General features: G+C 40.1%; 1 protein-coding gene across 5 annotated transcripts in view; it reads right to left on the bottom strand.

The window, feature by feature from the left end:
- The window catches only part of LOC149802780 (acyl-coenzyme A synthetase ACSM3, mitochondrial-like), a 93370-nt gene that overhangs the window by 16619 nt on the left and 52331 nt on the right, over positions 1 to 24420 (bottom strand). For 4 of the 5 annotated variants that reach the window (XR_016420091.1, XM_089952208.1, XM_089952207.1 and 1 more), the window contains exon 15: positions 16833 to 16932. Coding sequence is in view for 4 of the 5 variants with exons in the window: in XM_089952208.1 (XP_089808334.1) it covers positions 16833 to 16932 (100 nt within the window). In the remaining variant the exon portion in view is untranslated. Of the gene's footprint in view, positions 1 to 6087; positions 6238 to 16832; positions 16933 to 24420 lie in introns of those variants that run through there. The other variant, XM_089952210.1, reaches the window with a different exon arrangement.

Raw genomic sequence — 24420 nt, 5'->3', positions numbered from 1 at the left:
GAATGCCGATGAAGACTCAGAGGTGGAAGATGATGATGTTTGCTACAATCTGTAGTGTTTACATCTACAGTTCCTTGTAGAAATAAGAACTATCACTCCGGTTTCTGACAGCTGAATACATTTTTATAAAAAAATGTCCTTGTTCCACAATATCACATGAACACACTTAATTTCCAGAAAAATAACAGAATTAATCCTTTGAATCCAAGTAATTGGAAATAATTCCAAACCATGTAATTGGAAATAACTCCAAACAGCACAACATACAACAAACAGTTTAACAGCCCAACTTCTACCGAGATTAATTCTCCAAAACATGGATAATATGGGCTTTCTAGCATGTAAACAAGGGCCACGTGATCATCTTCTAAAAGTTTATAGAAGCAAGTACTTGTTACAGCTCACATTTACCCTGTGTGACCCTGACGAAAACCAATCATTTTCACTCTAAGAAATAAAAAATGCTGCTGAATTGTACTGTTTTAGCAAGCAGGATTTGAGCATGCAGTTGGCAGTAAAACAGAAGGAATGTGTTGGCTGCTCAGTCTACTGTTTTAACAAGCACCATCTCCACATACTGCTGTCAGGAAAACTAATAATTCAGAAGGCAGGATTTGAGCATGCAGTTGGCAGTAAAACAGTAGGAATGTGTTGGCTGCTCAGTCTACTGTTTTAACAAGCACCATCTCCACATACTGCTGTCAGGAAAACTAATAATTCAGAAGGCAGGATTTGAGCATGCAGTTGGCAGTAAAACAGTAGGAATGTGTTGGCTGCTCAGTCTACTGTTTTAACAAGCACCATCTCCACATACTGCTGTCAGGAAAACTAATAATTCAGAAGGCAGGATTTGAGCATGCAATTGGCAGTAAAACTGTAGGGAATGAGTTGGCTGTGAACAGTCTAGTTTCAGCAAGTATGATCCAAGTATTTTATGACAGGAAAACAGAAGGGAATGAGTTGGTCAGTAAAAGTCTACTGTTTTAGCAAGTATGATTTGAGTATTTTATGACAGGAAAACAGAAGGGAATTAATTGGTCACTAAAAGTCTACTGTTTTAACAAGTATGATTTGAGTATTTTATGGCAGGAAAACAGAAGGGAATGAGTTGGTCACTCAAAGTCTACAGTTCCAGCAAGTATGATTGGAATATTTTATGGCAAGAAAACAGAACGGAATGAGTTGGTCACTCAAAGTCTACAGTTCCAGCAAGTATGATTGGAGTATTTTATGGCAAGGAAACAGAAGGGAATGAGTTGGTCACTCAAAGTCTACAGTTCCAGCAAGTGTGATTTGAGTATTTTATGACAGGAAAACAGAAGGGAATGAATTGGTCACTAAAAGTCTACTGTTTTAGCAAGTATGATTTGAGTATTCTTTAGCAAGAATCAGTAATCCTTCTGTAACACTTATGGAAAATAATTAAGATTATGGCAGGATACTAGCAGGATGATAGAACTGTTGTCATAAAACAGTACTAATATCATTTTTAAATTGGTATACTAATACTGCTACTGCTCACTTCTGCTGCTCATGCTCCTATTATTTACATTATTATTATTATTGTTATTATTATTATTATTATTGTTATTATTATTATTATTACTGTACATAGGTGCCTATTTCAAATGAAATCTATTAAGTTAATTTCAGTGAAGAATACTTATGATGCCTCAGCAATTAGTAATAAGAAAATGTATTAAAAATTATTTCATAAGATTAATTAATTTTCTTTTGGAAATAAGAATGAATATATAAGATTGTATTAGTATTATATGAAGATAACTGGATGTTTTTGCTAGAACCACAAAGTGCAGTGAACTGACATTGCAGTAGACTGGGGGTACATTTACTGTTATTGATTTTGTGACAATTGTATAATCTCTTAAGTAACTCAGCTTTGTTATGGGTAATCATGTGAGTGACAAAGATCAAAATTTAGAATAGCTCATACAGAAGATGGACACATTAAACTGTGATAAAATTATGTTTTTTAAAGTTCCTAATCTTCAGGTAATTGTAAACATTATTTGCTTCATAAGACAATAGCCTGGAAAACGTGTACACCAAAATTAAGAACTGAATAGTCAGCATACCAGAACACTCCTCACTTTAGTGTTATGTGTGATTTGAATATTTTAATGTAGTTTTAAAAATATTTCAGTCATATCACTATCATGTCTGCAGTGTGGCAGTTTATAGTAATGTCTAGCACAGGGGCATCACGCTGCAGACATGCAGCATGATGTCCCACCCAGTCACAGTATCCTGACACCATACCAAACAGTCCTAACACATTCCTCTTAATGCCAAGTGCCTAGCAAGGGAGCTTTGAGTACCATTTTTAAAAGTCTATGATTATACTTGGTTGGGTTTGAACCTGTGATCTCCTGCATCTAAGGCGGGTGCTCTAACCACAAGGCCACTGGAGCAGTTCCTACACTTTAGTAAAGATCCAGGTACAAACAGATTTATTCATCTTTTCTAATGTTTAACAGAAATACTTTTATACAATACCCACTGAATCTTAAATACTTGATTTAGCATTCAATACTTCTGTTCAATCCATATTTCCCTATTACATACCCAGCTTGGAACTACTCAGGAATTGTCTTTGATGCTCACATGTTGATACTTTTAGACAGTAAAAAAAACTTGTATAATTCCCAACTAATTTTTAGTTTTATTTATATGGCAAAGCTAAACATATTTTGAAAGTGTACTACATGGTTGGTGTAATAAATACAAAACTGCATCAGTGTTTTGTTTAAATTCAAAAAATATATCAAATGTTAGAATCAATCATCATCGGCATCATAAAGAACACCTTATTGAATTAATAATAACATGAAAGCATTTCTCCAGATTGAAACATAAACAGAACAACTTTTGTTGCTGATGTTTAGAACATTTGTAATTCTTCTGTCTACACAGTATCAACATTTGGCTATTATTAATGTGCAAAGTGTATGCACAGAATTTTTGTAAAATAAGGTTAAGAAATACATAAATACTTTTTCTGAGACAATTCCTTCAAGATCTTTTTTACAGCAACTCAGGTTTAAACATAAACATGAGCAAAATGTTTAAAATGAAAGCAAAAAGTGTGTCAGAGGTAATCAGATGAACCTAATGAAAATATAAACTTCATTCAAACAGTGATGCAAAACAGTTTTTGTTTGTCTTGTCACCAGCTATTATGCACACTGCAAACAAGTACATAATTTAAGATGCATTTGTTTTGGGAATATAAATGACAGTATCATTTTAGCCAACACATCTATAATCCATGAATATTGGCACCACCCTGGAGAAGTAAACCAAGGATTATTTATTGGTAACTTTCCTTTATTAAAAAAGTCATAGATAAAAATGAATTACATACTTAAAGAAGCGATATGGGCATCTTTTTCTACAGACGTTTCATCATTATCTGATTAATGACTGAAACTGACCCTTACAGTACATGCCGATTTCAACTTTTGTATATTAATTTTCAAAATGTACAGCTTTGTGTCAATATGAACTGAACAACAGCAAATAATAGTTTTATTAGCACAACCTTATTTTGACAAGTTGAACCAGTGCTGCACAGACTTTTTACCGACCATTTTGTAAAAGCGAAGTTTTTACAAATTTGTCATTTTCAACATAACCCTTCACTGAAAAAATGAAGCACATTTGAATTATTGGAATGAAATTAACCTTTGACTGTTTGCTGGCTGAAAGTTAATATTTCATGACAATGTTTCATGCCAAACACATTATCTATTATGAAAAGTAGAGAACAAAAGAATCGACAGAATCTCCACTAATTAGCACACATCATCATAATACTAATACAGCATTGCTTTAACAAATTTAAGCACATTTTTATGCAATTAGCAAAAGTAATGCCCTATGACGAGATCCTTTAATTACTATGTTTGCTGTACATGTCTGGCAGATCCAAGGTTTTGACCATCACATGATCTGATCAACCAGACACAGGTCATAAGACATGCAAAATATTATATCAAACTGTCTTTGATTTGTTTTTCCTTTAAACTGCCATATAAACAACTCTGTGATGTAAACTTCACAGGTCAGCCGGTCTAGTTTATGGATTGTTTCTTTGTCAGACAATCAATAAATGTGGCACTGACTAAGCTGAATTCAAAAGAGATTAGGTCTGTACAGCACATTCTTTGTTGGACAATCAACAAAGGTGTCACAAACTAACCTTGTTTCATCATTATGTTTTCCCAAATGTTTAAATACTCTTTAGCAGCAAAGTACATGACAAAATAGGTGTGAAAACCTGGACTTATCAAAACCTTGTAACTTAAAACATGCCCCAGGGTCTGTATTATCTGAATATTACATCAGTCCCTCACACCATGTGTTTTTTTCATATATTTTTTTAGAATAAAATATATAAAGCCAAGGCCTGAAATAAAATATATAAAGCCAAGGCCTGAAATAAAATATATAAAGCCAAGGCCTGAAATAAAATATATAAAGCCAAGGCCTGAAATAGAATTATATATTAGCAGCAACAACTAACTCTTTTTATCATTCTCAAAAATTTATTTAGAGTCCTATACAAATAAAAATTCACCATCTGACCTTATTGCAAATGCCCATCAACTGGGTGTTACAAATTTTCGAGGTAGTAAGGCAGCTTGGTGTCAATTAATAATTAATTTTTTAAAAAAACACTAAAGTATAATAAATTACTGATGTTTCATGAAATTCGTAACATACCTGCCAAAACACAAGACTAGCTAAACAATGCCTTATGACTCCACAACCCCTTGACATGATCACATATTGAAAAAGAAAACAACAGAGAGAGACCTTGACTGCCATGGTATATACCCATAACCTGTAGCCTGTATAAAGAGTAAACAATCCTGTTTACTGCTCATGTAAATCTATCCTCCAGGCCGTTTGTATAGCTGACTGTATTAGAGGCAATTAAAAGTTAAGGTGGTCCAAGATTAACAGCTACCATATCACATATTACCCAATTGGCTAACAATAGACAGGATGATGTCAAGTCTTTTAAGCACTGCTATGAGAGAGCCCATGAGGCTAACTTGCACTGGTAATGTACACAAAATGAACAACCCAATTCATCTGAGTTAGGTAAATCAGATTACAAATTGCACATTAGTGCTTTGAATGGAAATGTCTACACCATCCTTATTAATGATCACTGATAATTATGTGATCTTGAAACTGAATTTTACTCCATATATAAAACACAGGACATGATTGTTTTTAGTATTCAGAATAATGTACAAGTGTGGTTCTTTTCTGAAGGCAAAATGTCAGCTAGCAGCTGTGATTCACAGATAGATAAGCCATCCAGGGATGGATGAGCCATCTGCAAAGTTTGCAAAGCTCAGCAAGACTCAATTTTTGAACTACTAATTGAAGGTGTTTGACTTTGCGAATCACATATCCCGGTGAGTGTGGGGTGTGGACATTTTATACTACCAACATCATAATGAAAGTAATTCTGGAGTGTATGACATCTTTCACCACAACAATACTGATTCATAAATGCAGAGCTCAGTCCAACAAGTAATAAAATGCAAAAGACCATATCACAAGAGCTGAAGTGCTCTTCTGCAAATTCAACTCAAACCACAATCCGTTGTTTGCAGCTGAAGATAATGTTTCACATCTGCATGTTGGACACACCTTCAAAGCAATGCGGATAAAATAATTTTGTATGCTCTGAAAAATTAAGAGAAGAAGTCTTAAGAACAATAACACACAGTGTCTAATGAGTGCAAAGATGAACACAAATGACACTTGCACTACCTTCATGTCCCTACTGAACTAATGAGAGCAGCAATGACTGCATCTAATTGAGACAGCATATTCTGCTGTCCAATGGACTGTAAAGAGAGAAACTTGGTTATTTTGTTTCTCTTTTACATTTAATGTGTGTATGGTTGTGTGAGCATATTTGTGTAGTGATGATGAATGACAATGACAAGGTGTATTAAATGCTGCAAAGCAAACAAATCAGTTATTTTCTTTTATTAAATTTGAATTTTGCTTCATTTTCTGTAAGCTTTCTTAGGTGGATATTAACTTGTTAGGAATTGTATAATGTTTCTTCTTTTGGTATTGTGTATCAACCACCTCCAGCCTTCTCAATGGGACTTCTGAAGACACAGTTTGAGACTAAAAATCCCTTTAACATTGTGATGTTGGCAGGCATGTCTTTAGCATTGATTTCTGAAAGAAAACCTGTTTCTTCAAGAATACTTATAATACCAATCATACTACTTAGAAGAACTACTACTAACTTGCAAATCTAGCCCTCCCAGATACTATTTTTAAATTGTCTGCCACCCTATGTGGCAGTCAGGCAGAGTGATCTCCCCTTAGGTATAAGACTTGGTGCAAAGTCTCTAAATACCTAAGTTACTAATGGAGCGGAAGGCACGCTCTCTATGGATGAAACTGCAGGGAGACAGGGAGACTGTATGTGCATTATGATTGGGTAAGTATTCTCACAGAAAGATTTTAATAGGAAAAATAAGCTTCATCATCAAAGATGTTACCCAATCATAACAGCACAGGAGAATAGGTAAGAGGTGGAGGGAGGTACATACCTTTACCCTGGAGACATCATCTCTGGTCCCAAAATGTATGTGGGACAACTTCTAGGTAACCCAACTGGAGGAGATTTATTTGTTGGGTTGGTTTCTTCTTCAAATATGTTACCCAATCATAATAGCTTAGGAGAATAGGTAAGAGGGGGAGGGAGATGCATCATGTTACCCCAGAGATATCATTTTTGGTCCCCTCTGGGACAACTTCTAGGTAACCCAACTAGAGGGGATCCATCTGTTGGGGCATGGATCCAAAAGGGATAATAATTTCCCCCTGTGAATCAAGTAGAAGTCATGAAGCTGTATCTTAAGAAGCTGTTGACTGATCCAGAAGGGTGACCTGTTGAGCTGAAGATATAGGTCCTACCAGATAAAACTGGGCCCTCTGGGATGACAGATCTTGGAGATAAAAGCTAGATAATGTGCACTCCAATATCCATCCCATAGACTGAATGATGTTGGTTAGTCAACAGTTCTGGTCTGATACTAGGTGGGTAGCAAATGCTTGAATCTCATGAGACAAAATACATAATAGGCTGATCTGGGCTGGGTTATTTCCTTATATGCTGAGCAAATAACCCCCTAACTCAAGGATGAGATAGTCTGCTCTCATAGATCCTTCTGTGCTTATATGGGATGTAGAAACAGGTGTGATCTCTGTTGATGCAATGGTACTGTTCTATTAAGGTACCACATACTGGGTCTTGTAGGTGGCCTTCATTCATGTGTCCAGATGAGACAGATTTTGTTGTTGTTGTGGGGTTTAACGCCATTTTTCAGCACAAGATAGGCTATACATGGCGGCCAGTATTAATGGTGGAGGAAGAACCCGGGAAAACCCCGGAAAGAACCACCGACCCTCGAGAAGCTACTGGCAAGCTTTCTCACATACCCACATTGGCTGAATCTTAGACTCGAACCGCCGCAGACAGAGGTGAGATGGCAGTGATCCGTAACGAAGAGCGCTTTAGACCACTCGGCCACTCGGGGCCCAGGTGAGACAGAAGTTTCATGATAAAAGTTTGGTTACCTGTGGAAGAGAGTCAGACATTGATTCAAGACTCCTCCCATTTGAGTGGTGCGATGAGGATGAGGCGACAGGTTGATTCCCTTGCTTTCTGTATCACTTTTGGAACCAGAGGTATTGGACAGTAGGTGTATGCAACTGCCCAAGCTTTTAGGTCAGGGATGGGAGAGGAAAAGTATGGGAGTTTTGCATTTCACCTTGTTGCAAACAGGCTTACCAATGATCAGTCCCATCGGGTGCAGATCTGAGTGAGAGCCGAGGGATGGAGAGACCATTCCTTCCATACTAGTTAATTGTTCCAAGACAGAGAGTCAGCCAGTACTTTGAGGTGTCCCGGAATATGGCGAGCATGTAGCTTTGTTGATGACAACACCACTGTTGACAGTCCCAAACCATGATGCAAAGGTCTGGAGACTTGTATTCTCCTTGCTGTTGGCGATAAATCACCATTGTAGGATTGGGTTCATCCTTGTCATTTGACCACTGTAGAGTTGATGGACAGAATAAGAACCCTTGCCAAGCAAATTTTCCTGCCATCAGTGAAAGGCTTTCACAATGGCCATCCTCTCCAGAATTACTAATATGAAGATTTCTTTCCTGAGGAAAGCATGTACTGCCGGTGTCCCAAAAGGATGGCAGTAGGCAGGCTCCCCACATTCTGTACTTGCAGTACAGACTGTAATCTCGAGTGGTTGGATGTGTAGATGTATACCCACCACGAACCAAGTTAGGTTGCTCCCAATTTCCATGTTGTGCCACAAATGGGTGCAGATGGTAAGAGGATGGTTAAGTTTGCAGACTTGAAAACTCCATTCATGCTGAGAAAACAATGGGTGCATAAGAAGGCTCTGAACAAACTGAATTGGCGAAGGGATTCCCATGCGAATAGAATTTCCTTGAAAGTAATGTGCTACCATGGGTCATATTTCAATACTTGATCCTGAGAGGGATGAGATATGTTGCCTGTGTATTGAATTTCATACCTAAATTGTTGAAATGGTCCTAGGCTGGATTTTTCCTTGTTGATGAGAAGTCTCAATTGATAATAAGGGTTATCATTTCTTGTTAGATATAACTCAGTGATGGTGTTGTCCAAGTAACTTGATGTTGCTGCCATAGAAATGGTCTGGTTATGCACCATTACTCGATTCATTAGAGGAGTAAAGACCAAGCGGCTGATTCTGAGCCCAATGGGAGAGCCCTGAACTGGTACAGGATGTTGTAGGCAAATCATATGACAGCCTTGCGAATAGAGACATGAGGGAGTGCACTAAGTCTATAGTGATGGCAAAGTCTCTCTCATGGATGGTGTACAAAATACACTGTGGTGTTTCTAGTGGGAATCCAGGCAGCATGGATGAATGGATTGAGGGTGCTTAGGTCAATGGCCAGAATGCTGCTAAGACCAAGAAAAGGAGTGGAATGAATAATATAACCCTCTCCGTGCTATATCTACTTGGCATGCAAAACAAATGTGACTTTTATTGGATGGAGCTTCATTAGGAGGGCTTTCAGAGGTTTGTGTCCTATAAGTGGCCCTTGGGTCCTTTCATTCATTTTCTGTATTAACCCTGCATTGATGCTGTGGTTGCAAGGAGGGGGGGGGGAATATTTCTACTTGATGGCTTGTTTGCTTCATCCAGCCTTCACCATTCATCAATTGGGATGTTAAACAGGAGTTTAGAGGATAAAGCCTGTGCTCTTAGCTTGGTCATATAGTGATCCTTCAGGAAAATGAGGGCAGAGGGCACAGTGATGAGTTCCGACAATTGGACTGTGTGTTGAGCAGCTCTGCTCAGTAATTGGTCCACTCTTGAGACTGACTCCCAAGCATGCACTGAGAAAATAAGGGAGAAAATAAAATATGATTTATCAGTTGGAAAATAACCACAGAGAACTTAAGCTCAACAATGAAGTCATGGCAATGATATAGCTAACTAAATGCCAAGTGTCAACAAGGGCCATCCAATACATATGTATGGAGTGTGGCTGTTTTATCCCCAAAATGGCGATAGCACTGTCAACTGCTAGGGTTCTGAATAAAAGAGTGGTATAGGGCAAATGTAGAATTGCTGACAAACTGATGATGAAGGTGGGTCAGAATTTCTGTAACTCTCCCAGACTGAGTAACTGGTCGGAATCTTCCTTTCCGTCATAAGATCAACAGATGCTGGAGCTCTGGTGCATGTTGTTGATGGAGTACAAAGCTCCAGGGGTGGAAAACATCCTCAGTGGTGGTTCGAAAGGCTGAATCGTCCTGTGCCATTAGATATTGTAGAACAAATGCTGGTATTGGAGAACAAGCAACATGATCTTGTTTGTGTGAGGTGAGGCTAATGTCCCCCGTAACACGTGAGACTTAGCTGATGAGGAGTGACAAAGTCTGTTGCTCACTAAACTCGTAGAATGCCCTGAATTAAAAATCATGACTTCAAGACAGTTGCTGAGTGAAGAGGCTCTTCTCATGACAGAGTGTAGAGATATTGCGAAGCGATGTTGGTTGAGGCATCATGGCAAATGAGTGTCTTGATGTAGTATGAGAGTCAGTCTGGTCTCTGCACATGTCTGCAAAAGTTGGAAGCTGGGCTGTTATTGAATGAGCCTGTAATATTGATGGCATCATGGCAAATGAGTGTCTTGATGTAGTATGAGAGTCAGTCTGGTCTATGCACATGTCTGCAAAAGTTGGAAGCTGGGCTGTTATTGAATGAGCCTGTAATATTGATGGCATCATGGCAAATGAGTGTCTTGATGTAGTATGAGAGTCAGTCTGGTCTATGCACATGTCTGCAAAAGTTGGAAGCTGGGCTGTTATTGAATGAGCCTGTAATATTGATGGCATCATGGCAAATGAGTGTCTTGATGTAGTATGAGAGTCAGTCTGGTCTCTGCACATGTCTGCAAAAGTTGGAAGCTGGGCTGTTATTGAATGAGCCTGTAATATTGATGGCATCATGGCAAATGAGTGTCTTGATGTAGTATGAGAGTCAGTCTGGTCTCTGCACATGTCTGCAAAAGTTGGAAGCTGGGCTGTTATTGAATGAGCCTGTAATATTGATGTTTAGCTCTTCATGATCCCTAGTATATGGCCTAGGCCAGTCACAATGGAAACAGGCCATCCATATGAGGATTATATCCTAAGGAACATAAGCTGGGACGGATCATGGTATGTTAGATCCATGCAACCTGTCCATGTCTGTTGAATGAGAGGGAACCTTTCTGCATGTCAGCTCTGTGCCTTGCTGTTCCATAACAGGAATCAAGTCAGACCCTGGGGAGGCAAGGTAGAAGATATTCCTGTGGTGGTGACTTGGGTGTAGGAGCTGTTTCAGAGCATGTCAATGTCTGACACTTAATTACTAAAGGGTAAGTTGAATGATCTTCCTTGTCTCCATAAAGATTCACAATGAGGAAAATGTTAGCATGCAGACTGGTGATATCTACATTCAGAACTGTGTGTTGTTTGCGCTTTGCATATAGTTATAATCTGTCAAGACAAAATAGAGCAAAACATATAAAACTATAGCCCTGCACCTGTCTTTAGAAAACAATGTCTGAAAAAGAGCTAAAGCCTGAAAAGGCTGATCCAGAAATTGATAACAGTCTAATAAAGCAATGAAGCATACAGGAAAAATATAATGACAATACTACCATATGTTACCAAATATATTGGGACACAATAAAATACTTATTTTATTTTCCTGTCTAAGAACTTATGGTGAAACTTTTATTCATCTAGGTCATATGTCCCAAGACTTAGGAAATTAAATAAATTTGTACTGCATTTATGCTACCCCCACTGCACATTGCAATTAAACAGATAAATTAAATGCTTATTTGATACAAACAAGAAAAAAACTAACCTTATATTGTTATCATTTACTCCTTTTTTTCCAACATAAGCATTACATAATTAAATATATCCACAAAATCTTTATATGTAGTTTTGGCTTCAATACTGTAGCATGTATCACTTATGTCCAATAACAATTGCCACATTATTCACTGACATCAACATTGAGAAACAAATTGTGTGTGGTTGTGCTCAAAGTTTTGAACATGTTATCCAGCTGAAAACTGGATCCAACAAAACTGCAAAGAAGAGGGTAATAATCAACCCATATTTGAAGACAACCGTCATTCACACGTGATACGGTGTTAGGTGCAAAATAATCAAGATTGAATTATATCCAGGTCTAGTGTACGACAATATCTCACAAATAAAAATCATTATTTAAAAACACATTCACTTGAGTGCAAGTGACAATCTTTTCGCCAGCACGTGTTATAAAAGAATCATTACTTTGCATGATACTAAAAACATCAATGCTCCTCTATATTAACTGTAACTACAGATGCCAAGCACATAAAAGCCTGGGTGGGGGAAAAACCCGATTGGCAGCAAGCAGTAAACTCCTTTTTTGAATTTACTGACAGGACATCAAAGACAAAGTTTTTTTTTATTACAAAGAAAGCAAACCTCAGAAGCAGACTTTGGCTACTTTTTATTTTTTTGTAAAGTATATTAATACCAAGGTTATTTTATTGCAAAGAAGCTGACATCAGAACCGACAATGGATTCTTATACGCAGATGGCCAAGATAGGGAAGCTAACTTTGGTTTCTTTTCATGGGTATCCACGGGAATTTTGAAAATAAATTGAAACAATGGAACAAATTTTAAAGTGAAACAATATAAAGGTAACCATGGTAAATGAAACTCACCTGTATGCACCAGAGAAAACAGAATTATACATATATAAGAGTGTCTTAATAGCATAAAGACATGCACACATAAAAATAATGTGGCCAGAACCTATCTTGTGCAGTTTCATAGGCTACCTGTATGAGCGATTGCATGCTCATTAAATAAGATGGAATGTTTTTATGCAGATAAACATAGTCAATTGTCACCTACAGAAACAAGCATGCATAGGATTCAAATGAATAAGCCATGTATAGCATGTGGACCTGTACTCATCTGACCAGAGGGGAAGAAACACAGAAATGTATGTGTCTACATTACAAATAAAAAGCCTTCACAGAAAAGGAAAGTGAGGCACTGTTATAGAGACGTACATGGTAGGAGCAATAATGTATATATATATATATATATATATATATATATATATATATATATATATATATATATATATATATATATATGTATGTATATGTCTTGGACACACACACACACACACACGAGTTATTTAAGTGCTACAGACTTGCATGTATAAAACAATTAGAGCCCAACCTGAACGTGAAGTCACTTAGGCTCCCTGTGCAAGTACCTATATGTGAAAACAACAAAGTGTTAGCAACTTGTAAAGGCAGAACTTTGTCATGACAGAAAGAGAAAAAGTTGGAAACTCAGATGATGTTTACTTTCTTTAAAAATGAAAAACTCCTCCAATATGTAGTGGTATATCTTTCACGCCGATTCAGGCTTTTGTGAGGTTTCTTGTGACAAGAGCATGCTTCTTGACATGAGTGGAAGTACTAACTTTAGGTTTCACTGCATAGTTTTATATTTTGACACCCCCCTAATTCTTAAGGTAGAAGGCATGATCCTAATTATCACAATCCTAGCATTTATAAATTAACACTTAAGCTAAATCTGTAATGTGGTTTACATTTACTTTGAGTTAGGCTTGGAAATGGGTTGGTTTGTTGATGAATGCCTGTCACAGTTAGATGAGCACTGGAGATCAAATGCGTAACTTGGGCTGCAAATGAGCAGCCACCTTGGGTTACATATTTATGTGTGTCTGCTGCAGAGGTAAATATCTAAAATTCTATATGGTTGAGGGGTGATGAAAAGTATGCTCATTTGTTATAGAACTAGTGAACTTTATTCATGCATAAGGCACATACTGATTCTTTTCACTGCCTTGTCACAGGAAAATATTCAAAATAGCTCTTTCCTGTCAAAAATGAATGTAATAAAGAGGGGTTGGTGGTAGTGTTGGTTCAGTATCAAAGCCACCAGTTGCATAAGGAATTAACCTTAATACCTCAGTCAGAATCTTACAAGCATCCTTTTAAAAAAATCATTAGTTAGTTTTTATTTGTATGTTTAATGTAATATTATTATCATTTTTTTGCAATAGGTCATCGTCAGATGAAAATATGCCAAAAAAACTGTCCAGTGAGACTTTGCTGCCAGGTCTTATACCTAAAGGGAGGTCAATCTGCCTGACTGCACATAGGTCAGCAGACAACATTTAACTCCCTTTAGCTAAAATTAGTATCTGGGAGGGCTGGATTTGTGAGGTAGTTGTTGTTGTTGTTCTAGGGTTTAACGCCATTTTTCAGCACAAGATAGGCTATACATGGCAGCCAGTATAACTGGTGGAGGAAGAACCCTGGAAAACCCAGGGAAGAACCACCGACCCACGAGAAGTTAATGGCAGGCTTTCCCACATACCCACGCTAGCCGAGCCTTGGACTCGAACCCACGCAGACAGAGGTGAGATGGCAGTGATCCGGAATGGTGAGCGCTTTAGACCACTCGGCCACTCGGGGCCCCTTGTGAGGTAGTAATAGTTCTGCTAGGGTGTTCTGATTGGGTAACATATTTGAAGGAGAAAATGATTTGAATAAATAACTAGTCTGAGAGGACACCAGTCAATCAGGAAGGATAATACTAACACTAAAGCAGCAGCAAATCCAGAATGGAAATTAACATTGTTTCTGGTACAATTAATAATTTGGAACATCAATGTTGTCTTTGTGACAATTTGCTATATTACCTTTAAAATTTTGTTTATTTAATTTTATCAATATATGACCACCACACCAATTTCTGAGAAATAATATATGAGAAGAACCACTAAAACTTCTGGATCCCTGGTCTTAAGTTAAGTCAACCCTGCTTTTTCAAATTTGAAATTCTAGACAAGAAAACAGCCCAAATTCTGGACATAAATTTCTCTGCAGGCTTGTACATTATTCCATGACCTTTCCATGACATTTGACTGCAATTTAATTTTTTCCAAACTTATCATGGAATACAATAACTTTTCCAAGACTTCCTATATTGTCCTGACTTTCTGTTGACCTTTGTGAACTGAGAACTTTGTATGACTTTTTATTTCTTTTCCATTTTAACTATAAAAATCAGGTTCATTGTCATATGCATTGTTTAATATACAACAGGGACAAGTATATGAACCTGGATGCATGGTTACCTAGAGCTGAGCAGTGTTATGTAATGATAGTAGCCCTTCCAACCCAATCTGGCCTTATAATATTAATAATAATAATAATAATAGAAATAATAATAATAACATACTTTATTCAGTAATTTAGGCCACTGGCCCATATTATAAACTACTGTGCAAATAAATATAATGTGCACCATGGTTTAAATTAGTGTAGTAGTCCATCCAACACAATCTGGCCTTAGATAGCCATTAGTACTGTAGCCCATCCAACCCATACGGGTCTTATATAGCAGTTAGTGTAGTAACCCTTCTAACTCCATCTGGCCTAAGATATCCATTAATATAGTAGCCCTTCTACCTCAATTTTGACTTAGGTAGCCATTAGTATAATAGCCCTTCTAACGCCTTCTGGCCTTTGATAGCGATTGGTATAGTTGCCCTTCTAGCTCAGTCTTGACTTTGATAGCCATTGGTACAATGGCCCTTCTAGCTCAGGCTTGACTTAGATAGCCTTAAGTTTGGTAGCCATTCTAGCTCAGTCTTGACTTAGATAGCCATTAGTATAGTGGCCCTTCCAGCTCAGTCTTCACTTAGATAGCCATTAGTATATGGCTCTTCTAGCCCAGGTTTGACTTAGATAGCCATTTGTATTGTGGCCCTTCTAGCTCAGGCTTGACTTAGATAGCCATTGGTATAGTAGCCCTTCTAGCTCAGTCTTGACCTAGACATTGGTATAGCGGCCCTTCTAGCTCAGTCTTGACTTAGATAGCCATTAGTATAGTGGCCCTTCTGGCTTAGTCTTGACTTAGATAGCCATTTGTATCGTGGCCCTTCTAGCTCAGGCTTGACTTAGATAGCCATTGGTATTGTGGCCCTTCTAGCTCAGTCTTGACTTAGCCATTAGTATAGTGGCCCTTCTGGCTCAGTCTTGACTTAGACAGCCATTAGTACATGGCTCTTCTAGCTCAGTTTTGACTTAGATAGCCATTGGTATCGTGGCCCTTCTAGCTCAGGCTTGACTTAGATAGCCATTGGCATAGTGGCCCTTCTAGTTCAGTCTTGACTTAGATAGCCATTAGTATAGTGGCCCTTCTAGCTCAGGCTTGACTTAGATAGCAATTAGTATAGTGGCCCTTCTAGCTCAGTCTTGACTTACATAGCCATTAGTATAGGGGCCCTTCTAGCTCAGTCTTGACTTAGATAGCCATTGGTATTGTGGCCCTTCTAGCTCAGTCTTGACTTAGGTAGCAATTAGTATAGTGGCCCTTCTAGCTCAGGCTTGACTTAGATAGCAATTAGTATAGTGGCCCTTCTAGCTCAGTCTTGACTTACATAGCCATTAGTATAGTGGCCCTTCTAGCTCAGGCTTGACTTAGATAGCCATTGGCATAGTGGCCCTTCTATCTCAGTATTGACTTAGATAGCCATTAGTATAGTGGCCCTTCTAGCTCAGTCTTGACTTAGATAGCCATTAGTATAGTGGCCCTTCTAACTCAGTCTTGACTTAGATAGCCACTGGTATTGTGGCCCTTCTAGCTCAGGCTTGACTTACATAGCCATTGGTAATGTGGCCCTTCTAGCTCAGTCTTGACTTAGATAGCCATTAGTATAGTAGCTTTTCTAGCACAGTCTTGACTTAGATAGCAATTAGTATAGTAGCCCTTCTAGCTCAGTTTTGACTTACATAGTGATTAGTATAGTAGCCCTTCTAACACCATATGGCCTTTGACAGCCATTCAATCGTTTGTGTAAAGAACAAGAATGTAAAACACTAGCAAATCCAAAAAGTGGCTGTTTCTTCAAGTTACACAGGTAAAAAAATAAAAGACAAACTACACTGTATGACATACTTGCAATGCTTGAAGGAAGTAATTTTGTGAAAGTCAGTTCCATTTCAAAACTACATTAGTCCAACAGTTTAAATAATTTAGTGAAGGTCAATCCAAAGTAATTCATTTAAAAACTGCATTAGTCTAACAGTTTAATTGGGTAGGGCAAATAAATAAACTTGACTGTATTTTACCTCTCCCCTGTCCCTGTCTGGACTGCTCACAGCTGCTGACTCCAGCACTGCTGGGTGTTCTATCAATGCACTTTCCACTTCAAAGGGACCAATTCTGTACCTGCACAATGAATCAACAAATAATATGTTTGATTATGTGGAAGTAGACTGCATGGTTAGCTGCAATATAAATTTTATTCTTGTGAGACCTTCAAGTCTGCTGAGTGTATAACCAATTTCAGCCATGAAGCATAGGCTTGAAGGGCGATATCCTGTTTCCAGGCTTTCAAAGGAAGAAAGAGGCATCTGCGCATGCCATGGCTTGTCTCTATGCATTTTAAGTAGTGCTTGAGTGAACAAAGAGGATCTTGCATGGCCGCTGTTCTTGATCTATCAAAGGAAGACAGCAAGTAAATGATGACTCTCTTATTACTGACGGATAGTAACCTATTTTTGGCTATGAAGTCTGACTGGGTCAAGAGGACCACCAAACCCTCTGATCTGAACCAAAGATAGGAAGGGCACGTAGCTCAATGACCCTTTATGCTGAAGCTAAACATGTTCTGCATGGTAGTAACTTTAGTGAAGTGTGGGCTAAAGGCTGAAATTGAACCATATTAAAACGTGGGATAGCAAATTTTTAGTAAATTGTGTTTCTCCGAGAATACTTACCCGATCACATTAACATTAGGATATAAGCCTGCTACCTCTCGAATCCAGCCTACTAAAAGATGAAAATTCATCTTTTCAGTCTATCTCTCATAGACCAAAGGGCAATAACTCTTGCCCCTTACCTCCCCTTGCCACTGCTAGGTGTCACTAGTTTTTTAAGCTGAGCGATATATATTATACGAGGATGCTCGCATAATGGGGTGGTTGGGAGGGTTTTTAAGTAATGTGATCGGGTAAGTATTCTCGGAGAAACACAATTTACTAAAAATGTGCTTTCTCCTTCAAATACGTTCCCTGATCCCAATAACGTTAGGAGAATAAGTAATAGGAGGAGGGAATGCTGAGCATCCTACCTCTACCCCAGGTACCTTCTAGGGAATGATGGCTGGATTCCCCATTTGAACGATAACCCGTTTTCTTAATTTCATCAGCAACACAGCCTAGGGTCACGTGATATGTGACCCCTATATACGGTTAAGAAGATAGTTATTGAAATCTTCTTGACTACGAAATTTCACTGGTGAATCCAGCGAAGCTGATAGGCTGTGCTGATTGTTTAAAATGGGTCTGGTGGTCATCTGGGCTGCCGACACCGGACCTACCAGATTCAAGGTTTGCCTCTGTGAAGCCAAATCTCTGAGATAAAAACTGGAGAAGGTTGACTCTGCATGCCAGCCAACAGCTTCTATTATATCTCGGATCAAAACATTGCATTCGAATGCCAGGCTCGCCGAGATTGCTCTAATCTCATGAGCCGTACTCTTCATGAGGCGACTCTGATCTTGTGAGACCTCAGAGTATGCTGAGCATATAACCCACTTCTGCCATGAAGCAAGGGCTTGAGGGGTGATATCCTGTTTACCAGCTTTGACCGAAAGAAAGAGGCACTTACGTGTGTCCCAACAGGCCTCTGTGCATTTTAAATAGTGCTTGAGTGCACGAACAGGATCTTGCATGGCTGCTGCTCTTGATTTATCTATTGAAGAGAGCGAGCGAATGACAATTCTTTGATTGCCAATGGATGGTAACCTATTTTTGGCTACAAAGCCTGGTTGCGTCAGGAGGACCACTGAACCATCTGATCTGAACTGAAGAAAGTTCGGGTCACTGGAAAGGGCATGTAACTCACTCACCCTGCATGTTGAAGCTAAGGCTATCAAGAAACATGTTTTGTATGACAGTAGCTTTAACGATGTATGGGCTAAAGGTTCAAATTTGTCTGAATTGAGCCATGTTAAAACCCAGGGCTGATTCCATTTTGGAAACAGGGTGAGGGATTTTGGTTGACTGAAATCAAAATTGGCTAAAAGATCTGATAGATCTTTGTTATACCCAATATCACATCTACCATGATGGTGGAATGTGTCTGATATCATGGAGCGGTAGCCTTTGATAGTAATTGGGGCCAACTGTTTCTCCTCGAAAAGCCAGAGGAAAAAAGTCAGCCGGTTGAGGGATTGAGACACTCAAAGGGACGATGTTATTGATATGGGACCAGTCCCTGAAAACATGCCACTTTCCCTCGTAATCCTTCAGAGTGGAGGGCCTTCTTGCTCTTGAGATTCTCTCCACAATCGAAGGTTTAAATTGTTTGTCTCGCAAGGCTGCCCGGACAAGAGCCAAGCGTGAAGAAGAAGACGGTCTGGGCAGGGGTGGAACACCTGTAACCATGCTTGTTTGAGAAGATTTGGGCTGGTTGGAATCTTCCTTGGTAGATCTACTGCTAGATTGAGTAGATTGGTGACCCAGGACTTGTTCCTATCTGAGAGGGGCAATCAGAATCATCTGACAGTTCTGACCCCTTAACCTCTGGATTATTTTTGGTACCAAAACTGTGGGAGGGTAGGCGAATGCTCACAATCCTTCCCAGCTGATTGACAGAGCATCCATGGCCCAAGCCTCTGGGTCTAGAACCAGAGAGATGAAGGTGGGCAACTTGCGATTCCACCTTGTCGCAAAAAGATCAATCATCGGATGCCCCCAAAGTGTGCAAATCCGAAGAAAGACTGATTGATGGAGTGACCATTCCGTATGAATGACTTGACCTTTCCTTGATAGTGTCGGCCAAGACACTGAGTCTGCCAGGAATGTGTCTGATTTGTACGTTGATGAAAGGTTGTCGCACCAAGGTAGAAACTGCCAGATCAGAATGCACAGGTCTGGTGATTTGGTGCCCCCTTGTTTGAGGAGGTAAGTCACCACCACAGAGTTGTCTGACATAATGAGGACAGTTTTTCCTGAGAGCTGATCCTTCCAGAAATGAAAGGCATTGATGACAGCCCTCATTTCTAAAAGGTTGATGTGGAGAGGCCTCTCCCCTGGCTCCCACGTGCCGCTGACTGTAGCAAAGTCCGGCAACAGGTGGGCACCCCAACCGTAGGTACTGGGTCGGTACATACCGTTATCTCCGCTTGGGGCATCTCCAGAGGAATCCCTGTGGACAGCCAACCGGCGTTGTGCCACTGACGTAGGAATGATTGTATCTCGGGCGTGATCATTATTGTTTGATTGAGGGGACTTGAAAAGGGGCACCATTGTGCCAGTAACGTCATTTGTAAGGGACGCATAAAAAGACGGCCAAGCGGGATCAAGTCCGCCGCCGCATTGAATAATCCGAGGAGTTGCAAGAATTCTCTCGTTGAAATCCACGTCCTGTTGGAAACGGACTCAATGAGTTTGACGATCCGGATTACACGAGTGCGAGGAAGCCGTACCAGATTCAGATCGGTGAGAAACTCCATACCCAGATGGACAAAACGCTGGGATGGACGGCGATCGGACTTTTTCCAGTTCATGAGAAAGCCTAGATGATCTAAAACTGCTAAAAGATTGTTTCTGCCTTTGAGCAGAATAGAACTTACCACTTATGCGTCGGTTATGATCTAGATTGACGGCACACTCGTCCCGCCGGATGGAAAGACGGATTGATCTCGCTGTTTCCATCTTAAATTTCGGTGGTAAAATGTATTGGTTGAGGCGACTCAGGTCGATGATCGGCCTCAACTTGCCTTTTGCCTTCTGGATAAGAAACAGCCTGGAATAAAACCCCGGCGATTGCGTTTTTTTCACAATCTCCACCGCCCATTTTTCTATGAGCGACCGTATCTCCTGTTGTAGAAAGGTATCCTTCTCCCAATCGGACGGTACGTCCGTGAAGAGCAGAGAGGAGGACAGGGGAGGGGGTTGGATAAATGAAATCTGAAGTCCCTCCCAAATGACCTGAATCACCCAATCATTCTGAGGAAAAAGGTGGTCCAGTGGTCCTGAAATTGCAGGAGGCGGCCGACCACAGGTAGGCTGTCCGCGGGTGGTGGAGAGGGTATATCAATTTTTAGAGTTAGGAGGCTTGAAGACGGAGAAACTTTGTTTCTTACCGCCTCTGTATGGTTGCCTCCTAGCTTGATTAGACTGTTGTCTCGTGGCATTGGGTTGGGATCTATACTGCACATTTGATTATAAGGATCCCTTGTCCCTGGTCCGCCAATCATCCCTCCGCTGTGGCAGGGGCTGATTTTTTCTAAACGTCTGCGAGGGTTGGGCGGCGAGTTGGAGGGGCAGTTCCTGAGCTGCCTGCTTCTGAACTTCTTCAATTTTTCCTCCAAAGAGTAAAGGCGACCCAAACGGAGTCATCCGTAAAGCCAGAGTATGATGGGGCTTGAGCGACGTGGACCGCAGACATGCGTCACATCGTATCAGGTCTAAGTTGGCAGAAGCAGTCAACGCATTAGCCATGGAATGGTGAGCTGCCCTGTTAATAACTCTAGCAATCTGGGCCGTCGCTTCCCAAGCGTGGTCATTGTCGGATTTTTCTGCGAGTTGGAAAATGGCTAATGAAGCCAAGTCTAACATTGAAGACGTAGCGACTACATTCCGGACTAGCTTTGATGTGGCATGGAACACATTTTTGTCCACTTTGTAAAACACTGGAGCGGACATGTGAACTGCTGCCATATTTTTGTCCAGGGCCAGAAGATCCGTACTGAAGGCATCTGAATGAGTTTTGTACCAGCGACACAAGAACGTCGCTGGTACTTGGCTTTCTGAAAAGAATGCCTTAGTATTCCCCGGATCACCTATTCGTCCTGATAGACGATCATTGATCTCCTTAATTTTTGCCGACTGGGGAAGGAGCCGGAAGGACGGCGTCTCTTCCTCCCCGTCAAGATCTACAGACGCCTTAACTTTGTAGTCTTGAGTGGCAGTAGGAGGTGGTGGGCATTCTGAAGTTGCCAACACCCTATAAATTTCTTCCACTGCTGCCTTGAAGCCAAACTCTGTCCGTTCCATGGTTGGATCTGTGTACGGCTGATTTGCAGGAGTCTCGTCACCCTCACTGTGTGCCGAGTCGTGTTCTGTAATAGCTTGCATTTCTGGATAGAGCATACCAGGTGGCATAGATGACATGATTCCGTCATCCTTAATACTGTCACTAACTCTCCCTTGTGGATAGGCTGTGAACATATGGACGGCTGGCCCTGCCGGCTGGTTTGTCTGGCTTGTGGTCAGTCTGAATGTTGGCGATGGTCCTGCTATCACCGGTACCAGCTGCTCCAATGGCCTGGCTGGACGGACAGATTTCTCACTAAAATCTCCGCCATAGTATTGGTATGTTGCCGGCGGTACAGCAATAGCACCGTTTTAGCAATAGGGTCCCCATGCTGGGACAGCTGGATGGCCGGTGACGTAGAGGTTGTATAATGAAATGGATCCGATGGATCCAGTAAAAACCCCAAGCGTCCTGACTTACAGGCCTGAAGGCCATGCTCGGACATGCGGGGGGACTTACGCCCACTGGGCAGCCTAAAATTGGGGTAACATTCCCCCAAAGAGTCAGAAAAAGCTGTGGAAGCAAGCGAGGGAAATAAGGGTAATATCTGGCCTGATGTCAATAGCTGCGTCGTCGTTTCCTGGACCAAACGACGCATCTGTTCAAAGTTGGACTGTTGTACCCTGTCAACATTATTTTCCTCCATTGCCGCTGATGTTACTGTGGCTGACGGTTGCAAACAACGAACTTTAGGTGGAGGGGGGACTCCAACGTCCCCAACAAGGCTCGCAATGGAGGCTGTCTTTGGATGTATACTGTGGACATCAATGCTATCTTTCTTCGACTTATTCTGTCTATCCCTCACTTTTGCTGCCTTCTGGACTACATCAGCCCACGTTTGCTCTGTCCAAGTATTACACACGCTGCATGGTATAAATGATGTACACTTTTTACATACAATACAAGAGTTATGGTTGTCCTTTTTTGCTTTGAACTGTTTGCATTTCATGCATTTGGTTGACATTTCTACTGAAACGACACAAGAAAACAAAACAAAGCACAAATCATCAATTCAGCATGTTATTAATTTGCTAATACCACAACTGTTACTAACGAAGTAAGCAAAATTAGTCAGTGTCGCGTTAACTCTTAATTGACAACATGAGTTCCGCGATAGTGTGTGTAACATGGTCTTCAGTAAACGAAATCCGTAAGGGTGACAAAGTCACTCAATTTTGAAAAAATTGGTAAAATAATGTATACATCCTGTAGAAGAATGATTGTCCAATGCAATAAATTCTAATTTAACTTCGGATGGTCCAATTTTAACGCTAAGATGGCTTGGATTGTTTGGAGGTATAATGTACGTGTTATCAGTACAAGCGAAGCTTAAAAACTAGTGACACCATGGCGGTGGCAAGGGGAGGTAAGGGGCAAGAGTTATTGCCCTTTGGTCTTTGACAGATAGACTGAAAAGACGAATTTTTGTCTTTTAGCAGGGCTGGATTTGAGAGGTAGCAGGCTTATATCCTAACATTAATGTGAAGGATTTTGACAGACTGAGATCAAAATCATCTAAATGATCTGACAGATCTGTATCATGTCCTGATATCATATCTACCATCATGCTGGAATGTGTCTGATATCATGTCTACCATCATGCTGGAATGTGTCTGACATCATGTCTACCATCATGCTGGAATGTGTCTGATATCACGTCTACCATCATGCTGGAATGTGTCTGATATCATATCTACCATCGTGATGGAATGTGTCTGATATGTCTACCATCATGATGGAATGTGTCTGATATCATGTCTCTGGTATCATGTCTACCATCATGATGGAATGTGTCTGATATCATGTCTAACATCATGCTGTAATGTGTCTGATATCATATCTACCATCATGCTGGAATGTGTCTGATATCATGTCTACCATCATGATGGAATGTGTCTGATATCACGTCTACCAATATCATGTCTACCATCATGATGGAATGTGTCTGATATCACGTCTACCATCATGCTGGAATGTGTCTGATATCATGTCTACCATCATGCTGGAATGTGTCTGATATCATGTCTACCATCATGATGGAATGTGTCTGATATGATGTCTACCATCATGCTGGAATGTATCTGATATCATGTCTCTGGTATCATGTCTACCACCATGATGGAATGTGTCTGATATCATGCCTAACATCATGCTGGACTGTGTCTGATATCATATCTACCATCATGCTGTAATGTGTTTGATATCATGTCTACCATCATGCTGGAATGTGTCTGATATCACGTCTACCATCATGCTGGAATGTGTCTGATATCATGTCTACCATCATGATGGAATGTGTCTGATATGTCTACCATCATGCTGGAATGTGTCTGATATGTCTACCACCATGCTGGAATGTGTCTGATATCATGTCTACCATCATGCTGTAATGTGTCTGATATCATATCTACCATCATGCTGTAATGTGTTTGATATCATGTCTACCATCATGCTGGAATGCGTCTGATATCATATCTACCATCATGCTGGAATGTGTCTGATATCATGTCTACCATCATGCTGGAATGTGTCTGATATCATGTCTACCATCATGCTGGAATGTGTCTGATATCATATCTACCATCATGCTGGAATGTGTCTGATATGTCT

This window comes from Sinohyriopsis cumingii, chromosome 3, assembly GCF_028554795.1.
Source record: "Sinohyriopsis cumingii isolate HCF-2022 chromosome 3, ASM2855479v2, whole genome shotgun sequence".
Classification (NCBI taxonomy): Eukaryota; Metazoa; Mollusca; class Bivalvia; order Unionida; family Unionidae; genus Sinohyriopsis; species Sinohyriopsis cumingii.
The sequence above is the reverse complement of the archived record's forward strand: the minus strand, read 5'-3'. Positions and strand labels throughout refer to the sequence as shown.